Source organism: Chaetura pelagica, unplaced genomic scaffold, assembly GCF_000747805.2.
Source record: "Chaetura pelagica isolate M959 unplaced genomic scaffold, ChaPel_1.0 scaffold50, whole genome shotgun sequence".
Taxonomy (NCBI): Eukaryota; Metazoa; Chordata; class Aves; order Apodiformes; family Apodidae; genus Chaetura; species Chaetura pelagica.
The window spans coordinates 857703-877336 of NW_009952366.1; the positions used below are offsets into that span (position 1 = coordinate 857703).

At 39.6% G+C, this 19634-nt stretch overlaps 1 protein-coding gene across 1 annotated transcript in view; it reads left to right on the top strand.

Moving 5' to 3' along the window:
* Positions 1-19634, top strand: part of ACSS3 (acyl-CoA synthetase short-chain family member 3) — a 96563-nt gene that overhangs the window by 55232 nt on the left and 21697 nt on the right. Inside the window, exon 9 of the mRNA XM_010008047.1 lies at positions 3443-3546. Coding sequence (XP_010006349.1) covers positions 3443-3546 — 104 coding nt within the window. The remainder of the gene's footprint in view (positions 1-3442; positions 3547-19634) is intronic.

Genomic DNA, 19634 nt, shown 5'->3' on the forward strand with positions numbered 1-19634 from the left:
TTTTTTTTTTCCCCACCCCTGCCATATCTAAGCATCGTTTCTTTTTGTGGCCACAGTTCTGCATGTTTTACAAAATCAATGCATTTGTGGCCATTGCTGAAGGGTCAGAGTCAAGTCCTTTGTTCAGCTGTTGCTTTCATTCATAATGGACTGTATGAAGACTTGAACTGAACCAAAATGTCACTGACATTGACCTGGCTGTGGTAGAGTGTGCTGCAATCCTCACAAGGGGACATTTTGCAGAAGTATTTTTCATCCCAGTCTGATACTAGGCCACATGAAGCTCTGTTCATATCTTAATTAGGCATTCTGTCATCTCAGAAACCTTGAGGATTGATGCAGCACTCAGCAGAGTGTCGGCAGTTTCTTTTGGCATAACAGCCTGTTAATGAAATGTTTAGTCATTTGTAGTGTCAGAGTATACCTGTATGCTTTCAATAAGAGAATGAAAGAGGTTATTTGCTAGAAAATAAGAGTTCAAATCTTTTATTTCCTCTTACATTTCCTCTTTCCCCTCAACTCTTTGAGGTTTTAAATTGCATCTCTGGGTAAAATGAAAGCACTGTCTCTGTTGGTCATATGCCAAGTAGGGAGCATTTGGGGGAGGGGAGGCATGAGCACATCCTGTGCAGATACTACAGAAGAAAAGCAAGTTCTCTGGTCTGTAGCAGTAGAGCATGTGCCTGGCAGCTCTGTGTTCAAAATTCACATTATTCCTCATGGAAGGGTTGCACCTGGTGGTTACAAACTGGCATTGGCATGGATTAATTGTTTCTGATTGCCACACCAGCCTTCTGGAGAAGGACGTGCAATTTTCCCCTGTGATTTTTATGTTAAAGAAAAAACAGAAATGTTATGCCTCAGTTTCCCTTCTTGTTTAGATTTTATTTCCCAAATAGATAATTTCTGTTTCAAAATCGTGGTTAAATAGGAACATGTTGAATCAGTAGCAAAATAAGAATGTCCAAATTTTGCATACATTCCTGATTTCCTTTTTCTGAGAAGCAGAAACATCCTTTCCAAATTATAATGCAAGAACTTAATGTCTATTGCTGTTTTTTTAAAGAGTAACTTAGCAAAGTCTCTATATTGTAGCCTAGTCATGCGTTAGTGTTGCTCTAGGACCATGGATTTTGTTTCATGTTGGTTTTCATTTTGTCTTTGTTATATAAAAATGAAACTATAATCTTTTGCGACTCTCTGAAGTTGACTCATGTTCTTTGTGGACTGTAGAAGCCTAAAGAACTAGTTCAGCATATACATTTTATATAAAAATATATAATACGCATTGCTGTCAATAGAAACCATGGTGCCACAACACGGACTATAAAACCAGGCATGTACTAATGATGAAGCATTGAATATAGATCAGCAGTTCATCTGAGTATAGTTGGCCATTTGTTTTCATCTGTATATCATCTGGACTGGTGGAGTGAGTCCAGAGGAGGGCATGTATTTGAACATATGACTTGTGGAAAACGTACTCCCTTCTCCATGAAGGGCCACAAAGATGATCAGAGGGCTGGAGCACCTCTCCTATGAAGACAGGCTGAAAGAGTTGGGGCTGTTCACTCTGGAGAACAGAAGGCTCCAGGGAGACCTTATAGCGGCCTTCCAGTACCTGAAGGGGCTACAGGAAAACTGGGGAGGGGCTTTTTACAAGGGCATGTAGTGATAAGACACAGGATAATGGTTTCAAACTGGAAGAGGGTAGATTTAGGTTAGACATTAGGAAGAAATTCTTTAGTGTAAGGGTGTTGAGACACTGGCACAGTTGGAAGTTGTGGTTGCCTCCTCCCTGGAAGTGTTTCAAGGCCAGGCTGGATGGCGCTTTGAGCAACCTCATCTAGTGAGAGGTGTCCCTGCTTATGGCAGGGGGATGGAACTAGATTACCTTAAAGGTCCCTTTCAATGACAACCATTTTATGACTTTGAATTTAAATTAAAATTTCTGTGTTTCTACACAAAGGCGATTGATTATTTCTTTATTGAAGGTGTGGGGGCAAGTTTGTAAATGATTCTTCTCTTTAGTATAGTGACTGTGTCTGGCTACTATCATGATTATCCATGACAATATAATACAATGGAATAGAATATTTATATTATATTAGTGTCTTCTCACTGGATACCAGGGAGAAGAAATCAGCACCTCCCTCCCCACTTCTCCTCAGGAAGCTGTAGAGAGCAATGAGCCCCTCAGTCTTGTTTTCTCCAAACTAGGCAAGCCCCAAGTCCTCAGCTGATCCTCATAGGACATTCCTTCCAGCATGTTCACCATCTTTGCTGCCCTTCTCTGGATGCATTCAAGGACTTTAACATCCTTCTTAAATTGTGGGGCCCAGAACTGTACACAGTATCAAAAGTGGGGCTGCACTATATGCAATTTAACAGAGTTTTAAATTGCTCCTTAGGACATAGGTACAAAAAATGACAAGAATAAAGATACGGTGCAATGTTAGAAAGGTCATAACCTTAGCAGCATGCAGTAATATATGGTGATTTCTAACTTCTGAGTGCTGATAGTCATATTTAAGAAAGCTGCCATTGATGTAGAGGACCTTATCATTCTAAACAGGGTGTGAAGTGAATTTGTAGGGCTTAATGAAGGATGATAAAGTGTGACTAAACATTTGATAAAAGATTCTGAAGGTAAAGACCATGTGTGGGTTTAATACCCATTTATGTAGCATTACCTAATTTAATGGCACAAACACAGAAATCACATCTGTCAGGATTGCCAGGCATCTGCCATTGCATTGCTGCATCTCTGCCAGAGGTGCCTGTGGGATGTCCAATCAAATGAGCTGAAGTTTAGAACTGTGATCAGGGACCCAAGGCTGCTGAATGTGGTTCATATTGGCATTATCTAGGAAGAATGACTTTATTTTTGTATTTATATATATAGAAATATACATAGCCTGCCTCCCCGCAGGAAATGGCTTTATATCCCACTGTTTCTCCAAAAACTCATTTCCAAAGGCCTGTAAAAAGATCAGTCAACACTTCAAAAAATACTAAAATCTGGTTAAATGAAACATCATTAAGAACTTAAAACTAGTAGTTATGCTACAGGTATATCCTTTTATTCTGTTTATTGCTTCACTAATTTTTGTGATACCTCTTTCTGACCCCTTCTGAGTATTTCTCACGTTTTGCTTAACGGATGTCTACCTACTTCCATTGACAGTTGCTTCCTTCTGGTCTCCCAAGATCTTTGCATTCAGAAAGTAAAGCTCCTTTTACATGATGTATCAAGTAGCATAACTTAATATTGCTAAGAAACTAATTGTTACTTAGTAGGAAGGAACATAAAAAGAGTAAGAGTCCTCCTTCCCCTTTCCTCTTTCTCTGGGACACCAACCAGAGACATAATTGAATTTGTTCCCTTGTATTCCTTTTCCCACCCAGATCAAGATATGTACTTTTCTGTTTTTATTTAAAGGTTCAGAACATTATTTGTAGCTGGTGAGCACTGTGATGTGGACACACTAGAATGGTCAAAAAAGGTCTTCAAGGTACCTGTCTTGGACCACTGGTGGCAAACTGGTGAGTGTTTTAGAACATGTTTGTAAGATACAGTGAGAAGATATTTTCAGACTTATTTCCTGAGTCTGCAGGCAGAACTGGTTTGTCTTCCCCTGGACATTTTAATAGGCAGGAGCAAGAATGAAAGTAATGCAAGCAGGAAGAATGTTTTCTTGAAGAGAAAAGTTACTTCAGGGTATATTTAAAGCACAGCATTTTTTTAAGCTAAATATATTTTAAAAGCTATTTTCTGATACCTGTGTTCTTAAAAAAAAATAAAAATGTGTCTGCATTGTTATTAAGTCAGGAGCTCCTTTCTCATCCATTCAGGCCTCCTGCTTTTGTTTTCATGTTTGTCAGTATGGAATTCTCTCGAGCTTGGAGGAAGTGATCCTGTAATAGCAGCCAGCTCTCCTGAGACCTTTTTTTTTCCTCTATATTCTATTGGATTTTTCTGAGCAGGTCTCTGAAGATATTAGGGTCTGCTTTCTTGAAATCTGGGCCTGTGGTCTTGCTTTTGCCTTGTTTGCTCTTTTCAGAATCCTTAACTCCACTGTCTCATGGTCACTGCAGCCAAGGCTGCTCCTGACCATTTATTTCTTCTATATCTGTATGACGTCCCGCAGAGCACCCCTCTTTGTTGGCTCCTTGATCACATTTGTCAGGAAGCTGTCATCAATACACTGCATAAATCTGGATTATTTGTGCCCTGTTGTATTGTCCTTCTAGAAGATACAAAAGTGGTTAAAGTCCTGCATCAGGACAAGGGCCTGTGAATGTGAGACGACTTCCATTTATTTGAAGAAGGCTTCATCTACAGGCCTCATCCTGATCAGGTCTCCAGCAGATACACATCTCAACAGGATGAATGTCGGTCTGCCTGCTGTCTTCACTGATAATTTCTCAAGTGTCTCCTGACCTGACTTCTGACGAGACAAAGGACAGGTGATTAATAGAATACAAGCTAATAAACCAGATTTGTATAAGTTTTAAAATAGAAAATGGTCAGGTCTGGTGAGATGAAATAGAAATGCTTCTCCCCACGCTGTCCTGTGTTCCTGAACTTCCCTTGAGATTAACATGCTCAAATGCTCAAGGAGGAGTGTGGATTCTCCTCCCTCTGAAAGGCTTCACTTGTCCCAGAGCACAGCAGCCTCAGCAGCTGACCTAAGCAGCTTTCCCTTCTGCTCTTCAGTCACCTCTTTTTGAGCAGAATACAAAATGTCTCCTCTTAACTGTGAAAAAACAAGGAGTTATGTCACAGTCAGCTGTGTCTGTCACTAGGTAAAAAACTGTCGAAAGTGGATTTCTGTGCTGGAAAAGGCTTTTCTAGTACTGGATTTCAGTACACTAGATTGAAGGTGTAAGGTGCTGAATGTGAAATATTTTACAGAGTAGATAACTGGCTGCTTCCTTTCATATCAGAAATATTCAAGGTTCATGACTAAAGACAGAATAGAGGACATGAACATTCAGATAAAACAATTTTTTAACTGTCTCTAAAATCACAACTAAAATAACAGAATAAAAAAAAAGCCCTAATCACTTCTGGTGGGAAGAGGTCGAGACAATTAACTTTTTATGCAGAGCTAGTAAGTTTTTAAATGGATTTTTAATAAAAAAATTCAATTCAAAATAACAAAATTATTAGGTCATTAAAGTGTTTCTGAACTTATAAATTGCTGTTTTGTTATGCTTGAGATGGAGAGTTTATGACTTAAGCCTAGATATGAAAATGCTTTTGACCTTTGATACTCTAGAAAATTCTTACTTATTCCCCAGTTTGGTATGTCTACATTCTTCCAAAGCAAGAGCATTACTAAAACTGTGGGAAATGTTGGCGTCATAATTTTATCTGAATACTGTAGCTCTTACTTATGCAGTTATGTCTTAGTCATTGGCTCTTTCAGCTGGGGCTAAAGCAGAAGAAAGAGAAGGAGGGCATTCCAATATCTAGTTAATTAATGTTTGTGTAAAGCAGTTGCTTGTTCAGTTTGATTAAGATATCTTCAAAGCTCTTGAGTTCTTTGCCATATATTGAAACTAGAAACAAATGAGTACGGACAAAGAAATGTAGATGGTTTTCTTTCATTTTGTCACTGGAAGATGTATGGAGTGTATTAAATCACTGTGAGTTGAAACAGTACTTTGAAACAGAAGAAAGCTTCCATTAGGGGACTTCAAAGCAGTTACACCTGTAAAGACTGATTGACTAAAACTTTGTGTCAATAACACCGTAAATGTTAATATTTGTGTTACATGTATAGGAAGCACATCTTACAAGCTGTGAAATGTATGTGACAGGATCAATGGGTGACAACTAGGATTTAAGGCAGTAAGGACTGATAAGCACTTGCTGTTTTCTTTGAAGACATGGCAATGGATGAAAGAATACTACTTTCAGATTATGTGCTCATCTGTACATGGAGAGAGGATAGTCTTGTTTTGGGTTTGTGCAGGTGGTTAGTTTTTGCTGATTTCTATCAAATGACACTTAGCATTTAAATAGCAGTTTTCATCTTCAAAGTGGTTATGCAAACACAAGCTGATTCTTGTAACACCCCTGTGAAGTAAGTAAAGTTATTGCATTCTTGCAGACATGAAATTGAGAAAGACCAAGTATCTTTCCCCAGGCTATCCAGGAAGCCATTACAAATTCAGTTTTAGAAAATAGGGCATGTTCTTGCTGAGAGATAAATTTTCTTGGTATATTTACATATGTTTTATGATGCTTCAGTATTCCAGTTAAGTACATTATAGGGCACCTTGCCAAATCTATTTGAAATAGCCTAAACATTTTGGGTTTGGATTGTACTTGTTGTGTCACATCCTTGGGAAAGGCCTCAATACACAAATAAACATGAGTTTGGGTTACCTTGGTTTTGGAGCCAGCTTTGAATTCTAGAAGAAAAAAAGGGTAACAACCATGAGGTTGTGACAAGCTGTGGAAGCATGAAGGCTCTGAAGGCTTGTGTTAAGCATCTTCTACTGCTTTCATGTTAGCTGTTTAGAATTTTGTCATAAAAATAAATTAAATTACAATCTACCACATTGCTTTTGACGTTTAAAAATGTTAAGGAGTCAGATTTCCATTTCTTCATAGTAAGTATAAGATGTAAAGAGTTTTTTCTTTTGATATTTCTAAATAGAAACATTTTGAGACTCTATCTTCATAGATGTATAGGGAAATTCATATGAAACAGAACTGAAACTGAAAATTCAGTGATAAAATTTGACATGCATAAAATATCAGTCAAGAGACATTTTCTTCCTCTACTATAGGAATCAATGTTTCAGAGCATGCAAGTGTAGGAGGTTCAAATTGGAGATAATCCACTGTGTCATTAGTGTCAGCTCACTAGCAGGCAGAACTATGAGAAGACTAGACACTTTTTCTGTCTTCGTGGAAATAAGCTGCTTTATCCAGTAAGGAATGGGTGTCTGCAGCAAGCATGAGGACAAAAATCACAGTATTATGGCTGCTGATAAAGGAAGTTTTAGTATGTGCAAGTTGTAATGAAGTCTTGGGTACTCTGAGACACAGTGCGGTAGGAATTCCCCAAGTTCTGTAGCACAATTCATTAATATACTGTATCACTTTTAAAACTGTTCTTGTTCCTTCTCTGTGTCTTAACTCTAAAACATGCAATTGCTGTGTTGGTAATATTTTTGTTAGGACATATGATTATTATGTAATTGCACATAGGAGTAATGGGCATATGGATCTTGTATTAGGACTATACGAACAAAACAACTAGATAATTGAGCTTAGTGCAAAAAATATGAATCATAGTTAAGTGTACTCACTGAAATATATTTCAGTGAAGTACTTCCTACCACAGGAGAAGAGTTTATTAATATGGTCTCCAAGCAGCACAGTGTGGTCCCTAGTCTTCAGTTTCCATTATGTTGTCTTGGCAACATTCTGTAGAATTTTCTTGTGAATATCTGGAAAGATGGATCTTGCAGCTAAATTCTGTTAGCTAGTCTTTCCAGGTAACCACTACAGAACTTTTCTTCAGGTGAATTACCTTGTCAGTCTAACCCTCCATCTCCCCACATTTCACAATTGGATTCTAGATTTTGCTTTTCTGTCATCTTCTGCTTTACCCCATTCAAAACTGTTCAGATAAGCTCAGTACGTTCCTTAATATCATGCATTCCAGTCCAGTGCATTCCTTTAATATGGTGAAATTTTCAGACTGAGGCAGCAGGAAAGGTAAACAAAACAAAGGGTGGCTGTTTGAGTTGCAGCAAAACAGTAAATTCTTGGATTTCTTAAATTTTTTTATTTTTTTTTTTTTGAGTGCCAGAAATTAGGTTCTGGAGTTATAGAGCCCAGTAATCAAGCTGAGATGAGAGAGATGAAACAAATTTCTTCGAAGTCCAAGCTCCTGGTTAAGTTATCAGGTGGTGCCTCAGTATAGATGCAGTTTATGCTTTTTGAAGAGATGTGTATCCTGTCAAGACTAGGATTGTATTTTTTTGGTGGATGCTGATGTCCTGCCAAACAGTTCTGCGTAAGTGGGAATTACTCTGCAGAAACTTCTGCAGCCCTGAATTACAGAGTCCTCTGAGCATGATTTTCTGGATAACTGAGCTTATAATAGGTATTCATGTAGTGGAAGAGGAGAAGAGTAGTCATTTATCATGCCTCTACCTGGAGGATGGCATTCTGCCTTTTAAGAGAGTGAACATAATGATTGTTTCAGCCCTTGTTTGTTGCTTAGCAATGAGGCTTGGACAGATGTGGAGTATGTGTTGTTAGTTACAGTAGGTCATCATTCCTTCAATGTCATGTTAGGATGCCCAGTTCAAATAAGTTTTTGTTTGTCCTAATGGAGGAGAAAGAGGAAGAATTTTTTTTTTTTTTAGGAGCCATGGGCATTGTCAAGGTAGAGACTGATGTGTTACTTTCTTATTCTGTACAATGGCCTTTACCATTAGCTTTAGAGAAGGGAAAAAGCACAGAACTTTTAAATTTGTCTGTCTGGTCAGCCCATGTCAAAATCAAGGAGCTCTTTGCAAACTCATCCTGATGACTGGCTTCTCTTTTGAGGTTGGAGCTTTGATAGGTTCTTGCAACTTTTATCTTGTGATAATTTACTGTAACTTAAAGGAGGGACATGGATTTAAGTTAGGATTTGACACTATATTCTAATGAGCCAAGTAATTTGGGCTAAATTGCCTTGGAGAGCCAGCCATTGTCCTAGACCTGTGAAGACCAGTTGGCCCCTCTCTGTCACAATATTCTGGCAATGTCACCACTCAGTTGTGGAGGAAGAAGAGAGAAACCTGCCCCTCCTCAACATGGGATGTTGGAGCCCTCAGTCTGAGTGTACGATTTCCCCAGCCTCACTCTCCTTCCACCCTACCTTCATATTTTGATGAAGGTATTTCATTATGATATAAGCTACTTGGGCCTTTATATGGGCAGTCACATGAACATTAGAATTACAGAAGTTTCTTAAATGAGCCTTTTTTTGCAAATGTGGTGAAGCTGCTTACTTGTGAAAACCTTACCTCAGAGCACCCTGTTTCTAGGCAGGTAGAGAAGAGAGTTAAGCACTGGAGACTGCTGGTGCTCAGAACCAGGCATTTGATTAGTGTAGTCCTTGGTAATCTAATGGTAAAATATTGAATCTCTGCTCATGCTAACAAATGTTAGCATGTCCATAATGTATCATGATGTGCCTTTGTAAAATGGGTGATGTTGCTTCCATGATTGATTGCCCATGGTATCATTTCAGTCTTACAGTCATCTATACTCCTCTTCCAGTCTTGAATTTTCATCAGTTTTCCCTGTGTAATCCATGTGAAGAAGATTCTCCTGCAGAAATTTAGGCTGTATCTGCTTAGCTGAGAATTTATTTTTACAGAAAAATCTTCGTTACTACGTATTGCTTAGCTGTGCACTGGACATGAAATTATTTATGTCTGGATTCTCTACATATTCTCTAAGGTGTTTTCACTTTAAATGAATTGTTACAGCAGCATGGGTTATTGTTGTCTTAGGTGCTGTTCACCCATTTCGTGAAGTGTATTTTCTCCTACAGAAGTACTTCTCTCCTGAGGGTTATTTCAAGATGTGCATTTCACGTGGCTTTCAGTTCTCCCATGCATTTTGGGAAATGCACCATGTTGCAAATATTGTACTGGGTCAGAGGTGGACTGAATGTTGTGGTGTGACAAAAAAGATTAATCCGTTTTGGTTTTATTTATGGAATTGATTACAGCTTGGTCATGGTTAAGTCAATGAGCACCCTAGGTCGTCTTTGTAGAAAAAAACCTCCACATCTCTGTTCCTTAAGTGGCTGGGAATGTTCTGTTTCCCTTCTGGCTATATTCTTTTTCTTCCCATCTCCTCAGTCTTGAGACAAATTCAGTGTCAGCTGTGCCATAGCCACTCTTGTCTAATTTGCACTGACATTTTCTAACTCAAAATTGATAGAAAGTATGAATTAAGCTTTTTCTGCTCTCATTTTACTTCAGTTTCTCAGTGTGTATTAGTCTTACTCTCTGCTGATTGTCTTTCCGCATGCAGCCAGGGACATGCATTAATATGAATGAAGTAGTATAAATGTTTTCCTCCTTGTTAAAATTTCATTGATGTGGTTTAGATGATTGCAAATAAAAGACTGTAAAGCAGTCTTAAATTATGCAGCTCAGCCATGAACAACGTTTAATGTGCACTGAACAGGTAAATGAAGAAGAGGGGCCACCTTTAGGAACAAGTATGTTAGATAAGAATAGGTGAGTCTCATCTGCCTGAAGGTGACAAGCTGTGACAGCACCTCCAGTTCATGTGTGTGTAAAGATGTTATAGATTGCTGATCTCATTCTTGTTGCTTGGCAACTGCTTTTTTTTGTTGCTCAGAGAATAGAGTACTCATTAGCGTAAAGCAGATGATTTTCCTGATGATTTAAGAATGGGAAAGCTGCATGGATCTAGTGCATGGAAGGAATCATCCTTTGCAGGATTTAAGGCTGCCCAGGGAAGGTAGAAAAAGAGAGAACAAGAGTTTCTAAGGTGTTAGACTCTGATAGAGAAAAAAATAATTTAATTTCACAGTAGTATTTTATCTTTCTTTTCCATCTTGGCAGTATTGCTATGCATACAATATATTAAGATTCCCCAAAATGATTAAACAGTAAATGGTTAGCACTGAGATGTGTAATTACTTTTTATGATCTCCATTTATCTCTTAGTACTTCATCTTGAAGCAGTTACGAACTTCCAGTAGGAGGAAAATAAAAATTTTAAATTCATTTTTGGTCTGAAAATATATGATAATTCAATGCATTGCCCCATTTAATGCATCTGACATATTCAAAATATGACCAAAAGGCTTTCTTTTTCCCTCTGATTATCTTGGCTGTCATTTTGCTATAGGCAGCTTATAAGATGTGCATTATAAATTACCATTTAGAGGCAAAGGAGCCTGGTACACTTACAAAATGAATGAACTTCTGATGCTTTATGACTAGATTGCCAGTTCGTGATAGCTGATTTCCTTCTTTTGTTTTAATATTTCTCATGGCCCACCAACCTTTACGTAAGATAGTTAGAGCTTCTTTACAGTTACCTTTTTGTACATTTATTCTGGAGATTTTATTTGAATGTCCTGTGAAATCTTGAAGAAGCATTATGTGTATATATGATACCACATATATGTGGTTGTAAACGTGTTCTGTGTTTGGATAGGATTGTGAAAGGAAGCCATGGGAGAATTTTAAAGGTTTTGGAGGTTGATTTTATTTTTAAATGAGTGGATTGAATACAGCGATAGAACTGCTATGCAAGTAGTATTTGGCCTTTACAAGTGTTACAGGTATTCATGGTAATAGGTGCATTATTACTACAAGTGCTTTGAAGCATTTAGAAAATATGTTTTTTCTTCTGACGTTAAATTCTAATAAGCATGGAAACTCAGGTATTTTCAGAAAATACATTACTTTATAAACAAAATTTATTTCATTTTAAGAAACAGGCTTCAGATTTTCAAATACCTTTAGCCTACTTTATGAGTTTTTTCCCTATGCTTCTGTACTTTTGCAAGGAATGAAGGAAACACTCTGCTTCTGGCTTGCTGTGCACAACTGGTTTTGCACATGTTAATATGGCTCCACAGTGAGGTTAATACTAACCTTGTAATTCCTAGATTGTGGAAACAAACTTGAGGCTGCATTCTCAGTCCTTTATATATGCATAATAATATGGGAATGCTTGCCTATTTACGTAAATATGGATATACTTTAATTAGTGCAACACTAATGCAGTATTTCCTTTTAAAGGTTGAAAATAATGTCCCAGCTGAGGGGGAAGAAAGTAATCGATACCACTGCAGGCTAAGATCTGATATAAAGTTAAACCAATAGAGTAATGACATAGATGAGCTTTCAGAAAGCTTTTTTTTTGCTAAAGATCTGTTTCAGAAAAATTACCTAGCTTAGGAAAGCACTTAAAATGTACCTGTGTTGCATTTGACATTAAACTTGTAAAGTGATATTCTAAACCCTCAATCAGACTAAATGGACAAATGGATTGTGGGGGAGTAAAGATTTGTGATCCTGTTTTAAATGAAACATACTGAGATAAACATCTGGGCAACGGTGGTGTGTGATTTGTGAAGGGTCTAATCTTATGTAAGTGCAAACCACTAATACAGGAGGGAATGGAGCATCCCTCCTTCATCTCTGCATTGCCTTTGTACCCCTTAGCCAGTCCTACTATACATGTGGCCACATGGTGAGCAGAATGAGCATTGATTTAGGCAAAAGCTAACCTGACTGACAGAAATCTATTAATTAATTCGTTAATTAATTAATTTGCAACAGTTCAATACAATTCCATGTAAAAATGGGAGGAGGAAGGGGAAAACAAAGACGGGAATATAAAAAGTGTATAAGGAAGTAAAACCACACCTTTTTTTACAGTTATGTTCACTGATGTGCATTTAAGTTTTTTTGTCAACTGTGCAGTTGACAAGCAGTTTCTCTTATCCGTAGGTCATGGCCCTGCTGTTGATTGAGCATCCTTGGTGCCACTGTACAATAAAGTATAGAGAGAATAAGGGGCACTTCAACTGGAAGTGAATACTGAACATCAAGTAATCATAACCAGAAAAAAAAAGCAATTTTTTTTTTTCAGAGTACCAATCCTATTGTACAAAGACATCTGTACTGGGTAGTCTATTTAAAACATTCTGCTTTTCTTAGTCAACCTTTAAAAAATGGATTGGTTAATTTTTTATTTAAGATTCTTTTTCATGTTTTCTGAGTGAAGTTTCTACACAACAGTGTCTGAGTAGAGAAAGTTAAGCAGCTAAGTAGAGGTTTTTTTTTAAGGCTCTGTGTGCAATTTAACCAAGTGAGAAAGATCAGAGTGAAGAATAGGTGAAAAACACTGCTGTTTTTCCATGAGACTTAGAGTGAACTGTAGAAGTTTTACACTCTCTTTTGTAGACTACTACTGGGATGAATGAACACGTTTTGCAGCCATGCTACCTCAAGGTAACAAATTGTTCTGATCTTCTGCTAAATGAATGTAATCTAAACTGCAAGCAACCTGATGGGCAAGGTCATGCTTTAGGTGTGATAGTCTCTCTAATTAATATTCAAGCAACAAAGTCTTAACTGGAAACTCCTTGTAAGACAACTGTGAAAATCTTGATTACAAATCACTGAACTTGCATACCTTACCTGGAATTTGATACTTCTTGTGGGTTTTGCTAAGACAGACCCCTGCTACTCACTCACCGAATATTGGCATTCTGTATGCACCTAGTATTTTTTGTGTTGATGCTACATGTGGTTAATTCACAAGAGGAATAAATTAAGGATGCAGTCAGATGGAGGAAAAATAAATGATAATTACCATCACTGTTCCAAGGATTTTTCTGCTGCATCTGTCAGGCTCCTCAGAAATAAGGGGTGAAATGAAATACCAAACGGTGCATGAAAGAGTTTTTGAAGTTTCACTGCTAGCCAGCAAAGCCTTTCACAGTTTAGGATGACAGATTGTCTTTAATCTAACCTAATTGTGCATAATGTGTGAATTGGATTTAATTTCACAGTTGCTTTCTGGCAGTTGGTGAAACTGAATCAGGGAATCCTTAAGAATTTGCAGTTCTCTAGATTCTTCAGTCATTGTTATCTCCTTGTGGCTTCTCTCACTTTGTTAGAATTTGCTGCAGTACTCTGCTAAATATATTAGATTATGAGAACTTCAGTAAATATTATCTCTGACATTAAATTTTTCTTCAGTTGATGACAAGCTTAAGCAAAATGAAGAGGAAATTAGTAAAATGGATCATGATATAATTATCATAGATCAGAAAAGTAATTTTCACTAGCCTTTACCCTTAGAAGGTGCCATATCAACATATACTAACAATGTGGGTGCAGTTGTACTGGGGACTTTCGTGGCAGTCTGCCAGCCCAGCATCACACATCATATTGCTTTGGGATTATCCAGCCTGTTCTCCTCTGTGCCCTTTAGCACTCTGGGATGATAGTTGCCAGGTGTCATCTTCTTGTTTTAGTGTTGATGGATAATTAGCATCAGACTGTAGTTAAATACCCAGCACTAGCCAGCTGTGCTTGGTCTTTCTACACATTACTGCTGTATCATTTTTCATGCACCAACCTGAAGCTTGTCAGAGAGTGTAGATCTCTTCCAGGGAAGAGATGAAGAAAACTTCATGGCAAAACTAAACCATGTATGTTTTTGAGTCCTTGTTGGAGACATGGCTGAGCTGTACTTTACAGAGGCTAAAACAATTACCTGAAATGATCTTCCAAAACCAGTAAACATAAGACTGTGGTGCTGGGCTACCAGCCTGCAGCATAGATATCTATACAGAATTTGTCAGGTTAACAGTGCTAAAAGCCAAGTTGTGAGTGAGGCCATCTACTGCTAGTGCAGTGAGAGACTTAGAATCATGCTCAGGTTTTAGTGATGAAGAACTGACTGGGAAATGGATTTAGTTGCTCTACACAGTCATATGCTGAGGGACGAAGGAAATGAGGTCTGTGTGGGTACCTGATGATCTGGCCCCTGAATCTTCAGGACCCCCCCCAGTACATAATATTTGTGTGATATGTTAGGTTTGTTTTCATTATAAGGAAGCAGTATGGTATGCTGTGATGCATGTTTTGAGAGCTATAATTCATCTGGTACCATGGTTTTCTTTTCTTGGCTGCCCAATAGTAGCTGCCGTTCTATGGAGCATGTTGCAGTTCCTTTACTGAATTCTTCATTCCACCTTTTCTGGCATAATTAAAATGACCACTGTGTGAAGGGAGCATGTGCAAGAAGTCTCTACAGAGCCGCATTCTTGCTGTGTGGGTGGATTTGTTATCAATTGCTCCTTAAGCTTTCTCTACCTGTAGACATGTATTTCCATTTTATCAGTTCTGTCTTCTGCTGTAGTAATTCTTTTAATTCCCTTCAACCAAAATGACAGCTTTTCCAGGAGAATGGCTCAAAACTACTTTTGCTTATTTTGTTATTTCAGAGCAGTTGTTTTGATTGAACCTGACTATTGACTGTGAATGAGCAAGACAATTTTGAGCACGGCACTTGCTAGCTGTTCCTCTGCATCATTTGGCAGAGCACAGCTTCTGCAAGTCAGGCACATGGGCCTTTATTCTGATTAATAAAGTCAGGTGTACCCTTACAGACTCCCCTTGCTCCTCATAAGAGACTGTAGTTTTTTGCTTCTGCATCAGCAGCACCTTCTCCGACTTAAGAATTGCTTTCAGAGGTGCAAATGCAACAAAAATGCCTGTATTGGGCTATTCATTAACTGCACAAGGTCACTCAGTAATACTGAAATATCTTTAAAATAATATCTTTCACTTTAGAGTGGGACAGCACAAAGAAGGTCACATCTTTGAATTTTGAGGGCTGTTTCTTAACATGAGCCCTTATCATGAAAGTAAAAACATAAGGAGAGACTTGACACACTAGCAGCTATGATTTTAAGACAATCTCTCACTAGCTCTCTCTTCCAGGTCTCGGTGAAGTGCTTTTCATTATTCTCACAAGCATATATATTTATCCCATTATAACTCAGAGCAGATGCTGAATGTAGTTACCAGACTAGTAGTGAAACATTGGTGCTCTTCCAGTGTAAAACATTGCTCTTCTAAAGAGCTGTTTCATTGTCACATTATAAGGTGTTATGCAAAAAGAAAATCGGTTTTATGATCCAGTTGTCCCTGAAAAGCCTTCCACAGCCAGAGGGTGAGCTAACTTCCCTGTGTAATGTGTGGAGGATTAGCGCCTAAACGTTTCCAGAAGGGACAGACTGGAAGACAGTTATATTGTTCTGTTCCTTACATTAAAATATGGAAGTTCTTAAAGACTTGAGCATTGGGAAGCTGTGCATTCATTTCAGAGAATCTGCAACTATGAACAAGTGAGTGTCAGGTATGGGATGTCTGTACATTCAGAAACCTGATGAAAGGGGTAGGCAGAATAGAAGGTCCATTTCATCTGCATTATCCTTCTTCAAACTGCTGCTGGTTCTTTTCAGACCTGGGTCTTGTAACCTGCATGTAGGTCCTGATCTTAATTGTAAAGAAAACAACCTTATTTGAAACCAAAGATTCTTAAGCAACTTTATTTACTGGAAATATATACAAGGGCCACTCAGTACGTGTATTACACATAATTGGTAAGGAAAATTTCTCATCAGTAATTATTTTTCTGTATTCTCCTGAATGGTGATGATTTCTTTTCAGTAGGATTTGGAATTGAATTCTGCTTGCTTCCTGAAATGCCGGTACACCAACACACGCAACATGGGGAATTAACAGGAAGAGTTAGAGGTCTGTGTGCGGTCTAAGGGTTATGATCTGGTAGCAATAACAGAGACATGGTGGGACAGCTCACATGACTGGAATGTGGCCATGGATGGTTATGTGCTTTTTAGGAAAGACCGGTCGGTGAAGCGAGGTGGAGGAGTTGCTCTTTATGTGAGAGAGCAACTAGAATGTATCAAGTTTTGTGCAGGGGCTGATGAGGGGCAGGTTGAAAGTCTGTGGGTAAGAATTAAAGGGCAGGCTGGTATGGGTGGTACAGTTGTGGGGGTCTACTAGAGACCTCCTGATCAATGTGAGGAAGTTGATGAGGCTTTCTACAGGCAGCTGAAAGCAGCCTCACAACTACAGTCCTTGGTCCTCATGGGGGATTTTAACTACCCCGATATCTGCTGGAAGACTCACACAGCCAGCCTTTCACAGTCTAGGAGGTTCCTCCAGTGCATTGATGACAACTTCTTAATGCAAATGGTGGACAAGCCAACGAGAAGAGGAGCGATGCTGGACCTTGTACTCATCCAACAAGGAGGGCCTTGTTGAAGGAATGGTGGTCAATGGCAGCCTTGGCTGCAGTGATCACGAGATGGTGGAGTTCAGGATCCTGTGTGGGAGGAACAAAATACCCAGCAGGACCAGAACCCTGGACTTCCACAGGGCAAACTTTGGCCTCCTCAATCAATTATTAAGGGAAGTCCCATGGGACAGGCGTGCTAGAAGGTAAAGGGGCTCAAGATAGCTGGACATTCAAGGACCACTTCTTGCAAGCACAGAGTCAGTGTGTCCCAATGGGTAGAAAATCTAGTAAGGAAGCTAGGAGACCAGCATGGTTAAAAAAGGAACTGCTGGGCAAACTCAAGTGGAAAAGGAAAATCTACAGATCATGGGAGGAGTGGCTGGTCACTTGGGAGGAATATAGGACTGTTGTCAGAGGATGTAGGGAGGCAATTAGGAAAGCTAAGGCCTCCTTGGAACTTAACCTTGCAAGTCAGGTTAAGGATAATAGAAAGGGCTTTTTCAAATACATAGCTAGCAAAACTAGCACTAGAGGCAATATTGGCCCATTGAGGAATGAGGTGGGAGCCCTGGTGACAGAGGATATAAAGAAGGCAGAGGTGCTGAATGCCTTCTTTGCCTCTGTCTTCACTCCTGCAGGGTCTCCCTATGAGCCCCAGATTCATATAGCCCCAGAAGAAGTCAAGATAGAGGAAGAGTTTGACATGGTAGATGAAGATTGGGTTAGGGATCAGTTGAGTAATCTGGACATCCATAAATCAATGGGTCCAGATGGAATGCACCCAAGGGTGCTGAGGGAGCTGGCGGAGGTCATTGCTAGGCCACTCTCCATCATCTTCAGTAAGTCATGGGCAACAGGTGAGGTGCCTGAGGACTGGAGGATAGCAAATGTCACTCCAGTCTACAAGAAGGGCAAGAAGGAGGACCCGGGTAACTATAGACCGGTCAGCCTCACCTCCATCCCTGGAAAGGTGATGGAACAACTTGTTCTTGGCACTATCTCCAGGCACATCAAGGACATGGGGGTCATCAAGAGCAGTCAACATGGTTTTATCAAGGGTAAATCATGTTTGACTAACCTCATAGCCTTCTATGAGGAAATTACTAGGTGGATAGATGATGGTAGAGCGGTAGATGTGGTTTATCTTGATTTCAGTAAAGCATTTGACACCGTCTCCCACAGCATCCTTGTAGAAAAGTTGATCAGGTATGGGTTTGGTGACCAGGAAGTGAGGTGGATTAGGAACTGGTTGAAAGGAAGGAGTCAGAGAGTTGTAGTCAATGGGGCAGAATCTGGTTGGAGGTGTGTGACTAGTGGAGTCCCACAGGGGTCGGTACTGGGACCGGTGTTGTTCAACATCTTCATCAACGACCTGGATGAGGGTATAGAATGTACCCTCAGCAAGTTTGCTGATGACACTAAGCTGGGAGGAGTGGCTGACACACCAGAAGGCTGTGCTGCCATTCAGAGAGACTTAGATAGGTTGGAGAGTTGGGCGGGGAGAAACATGATGAAATTCAACAAGGGGAAGTGCAGAGTTTTACATTTGGGGAAGAACAACACCATGTCCCAGTACAGGTTGGGGGCTGAACTGCTGGAGAGTAGTGTAGGTGAAAGAGACCTGGGGGTCCTGGTAGACAGGAGGATGACCATGAGCCAGCAATGTGCCCTTGTGGCCAAGAAGGCCAATGGCATCCTGGGGTGCATTAGAAAGGGTGTGGTTAGTAGGTCAAGAGAGGTTCTCCTCCCCCTCTATTCTGCATTGGTGAGGCCACATCTGGAGTATTGTGTCCAGTTCTGGGCCCCTCAGTTCAAAAAGGACAGGGAACTGCTCGAAAGAGTCCAGCGCAGAGCTACGAAGATGATTAGGGGAGTGGAACATCTCCCTTATGAGGAAAGGCTGAGGGAGCTGGGTCTCTTTAGCTTGGAGAAAAGGAGACTGAGGGGTGACCTCATCAATGTTTACAAATATGTAAGGGGTGAGTGTCAGGGGGACGGAGTTAGGCTTTTCTCAGTGATGACCAGTGATAGGACAAGGGGTAATGGGTGTAAATTGGAGCATAGGAGGTTCAAGGTGAATATCCGAAAAAATTTTTTTACTGTAAGAGTGACAGAGCACTGGAACAGACTGCCCAGGGAGGTTGTGGAGTCTCCCTCACTGGAGACATTCAAAACCCACCTGGATGAGTTCCTGTGTGATGTACTCTAGGTGACCCTGCTCTGGCAGGGGGGTTGGACTAGATGATCTCTCGAGGTCCCTTCCAGCCCCTAAGATTCTATGATTCTATGATTCTATGATTCTATAAGTTATACATTTGGTCTAATGTTGGAAACAAAGACCAAGGCATGTTGCTATCAGTGGACTGATAGATTTGGAAGAGAAACAGAGAAGGTAATCTGGGGGAACACTGGAGGTGAAAACTTTTTGTAGATGGCAACATTTATCTGTCACCATTAACTGACTTCTGTTCAGGAGAGTGACTTAGTATCTACTTTTTTGCTTTATGGGTGATTTATCTGTATCTAATGTTCAAGAGGCTGTAGATGAGCCCAGCAGTATAAACTTAAAAGTTATAAGTCATACTAGTTTTCTACTTTGACTTCTGATTTTGAGATGTGAATCTTACAAGTTAAGAAGTATCAATTATGAGGAAAGAGGGATTTAAGCTAGGCCAACAGTTAATGGACTGGGGATTAAGTGTGGGTGACAAGGGGTAATGGGTTCAAATTGGAGCATAGGAGGTTCAAGGTGAATATCAGAAAGAAA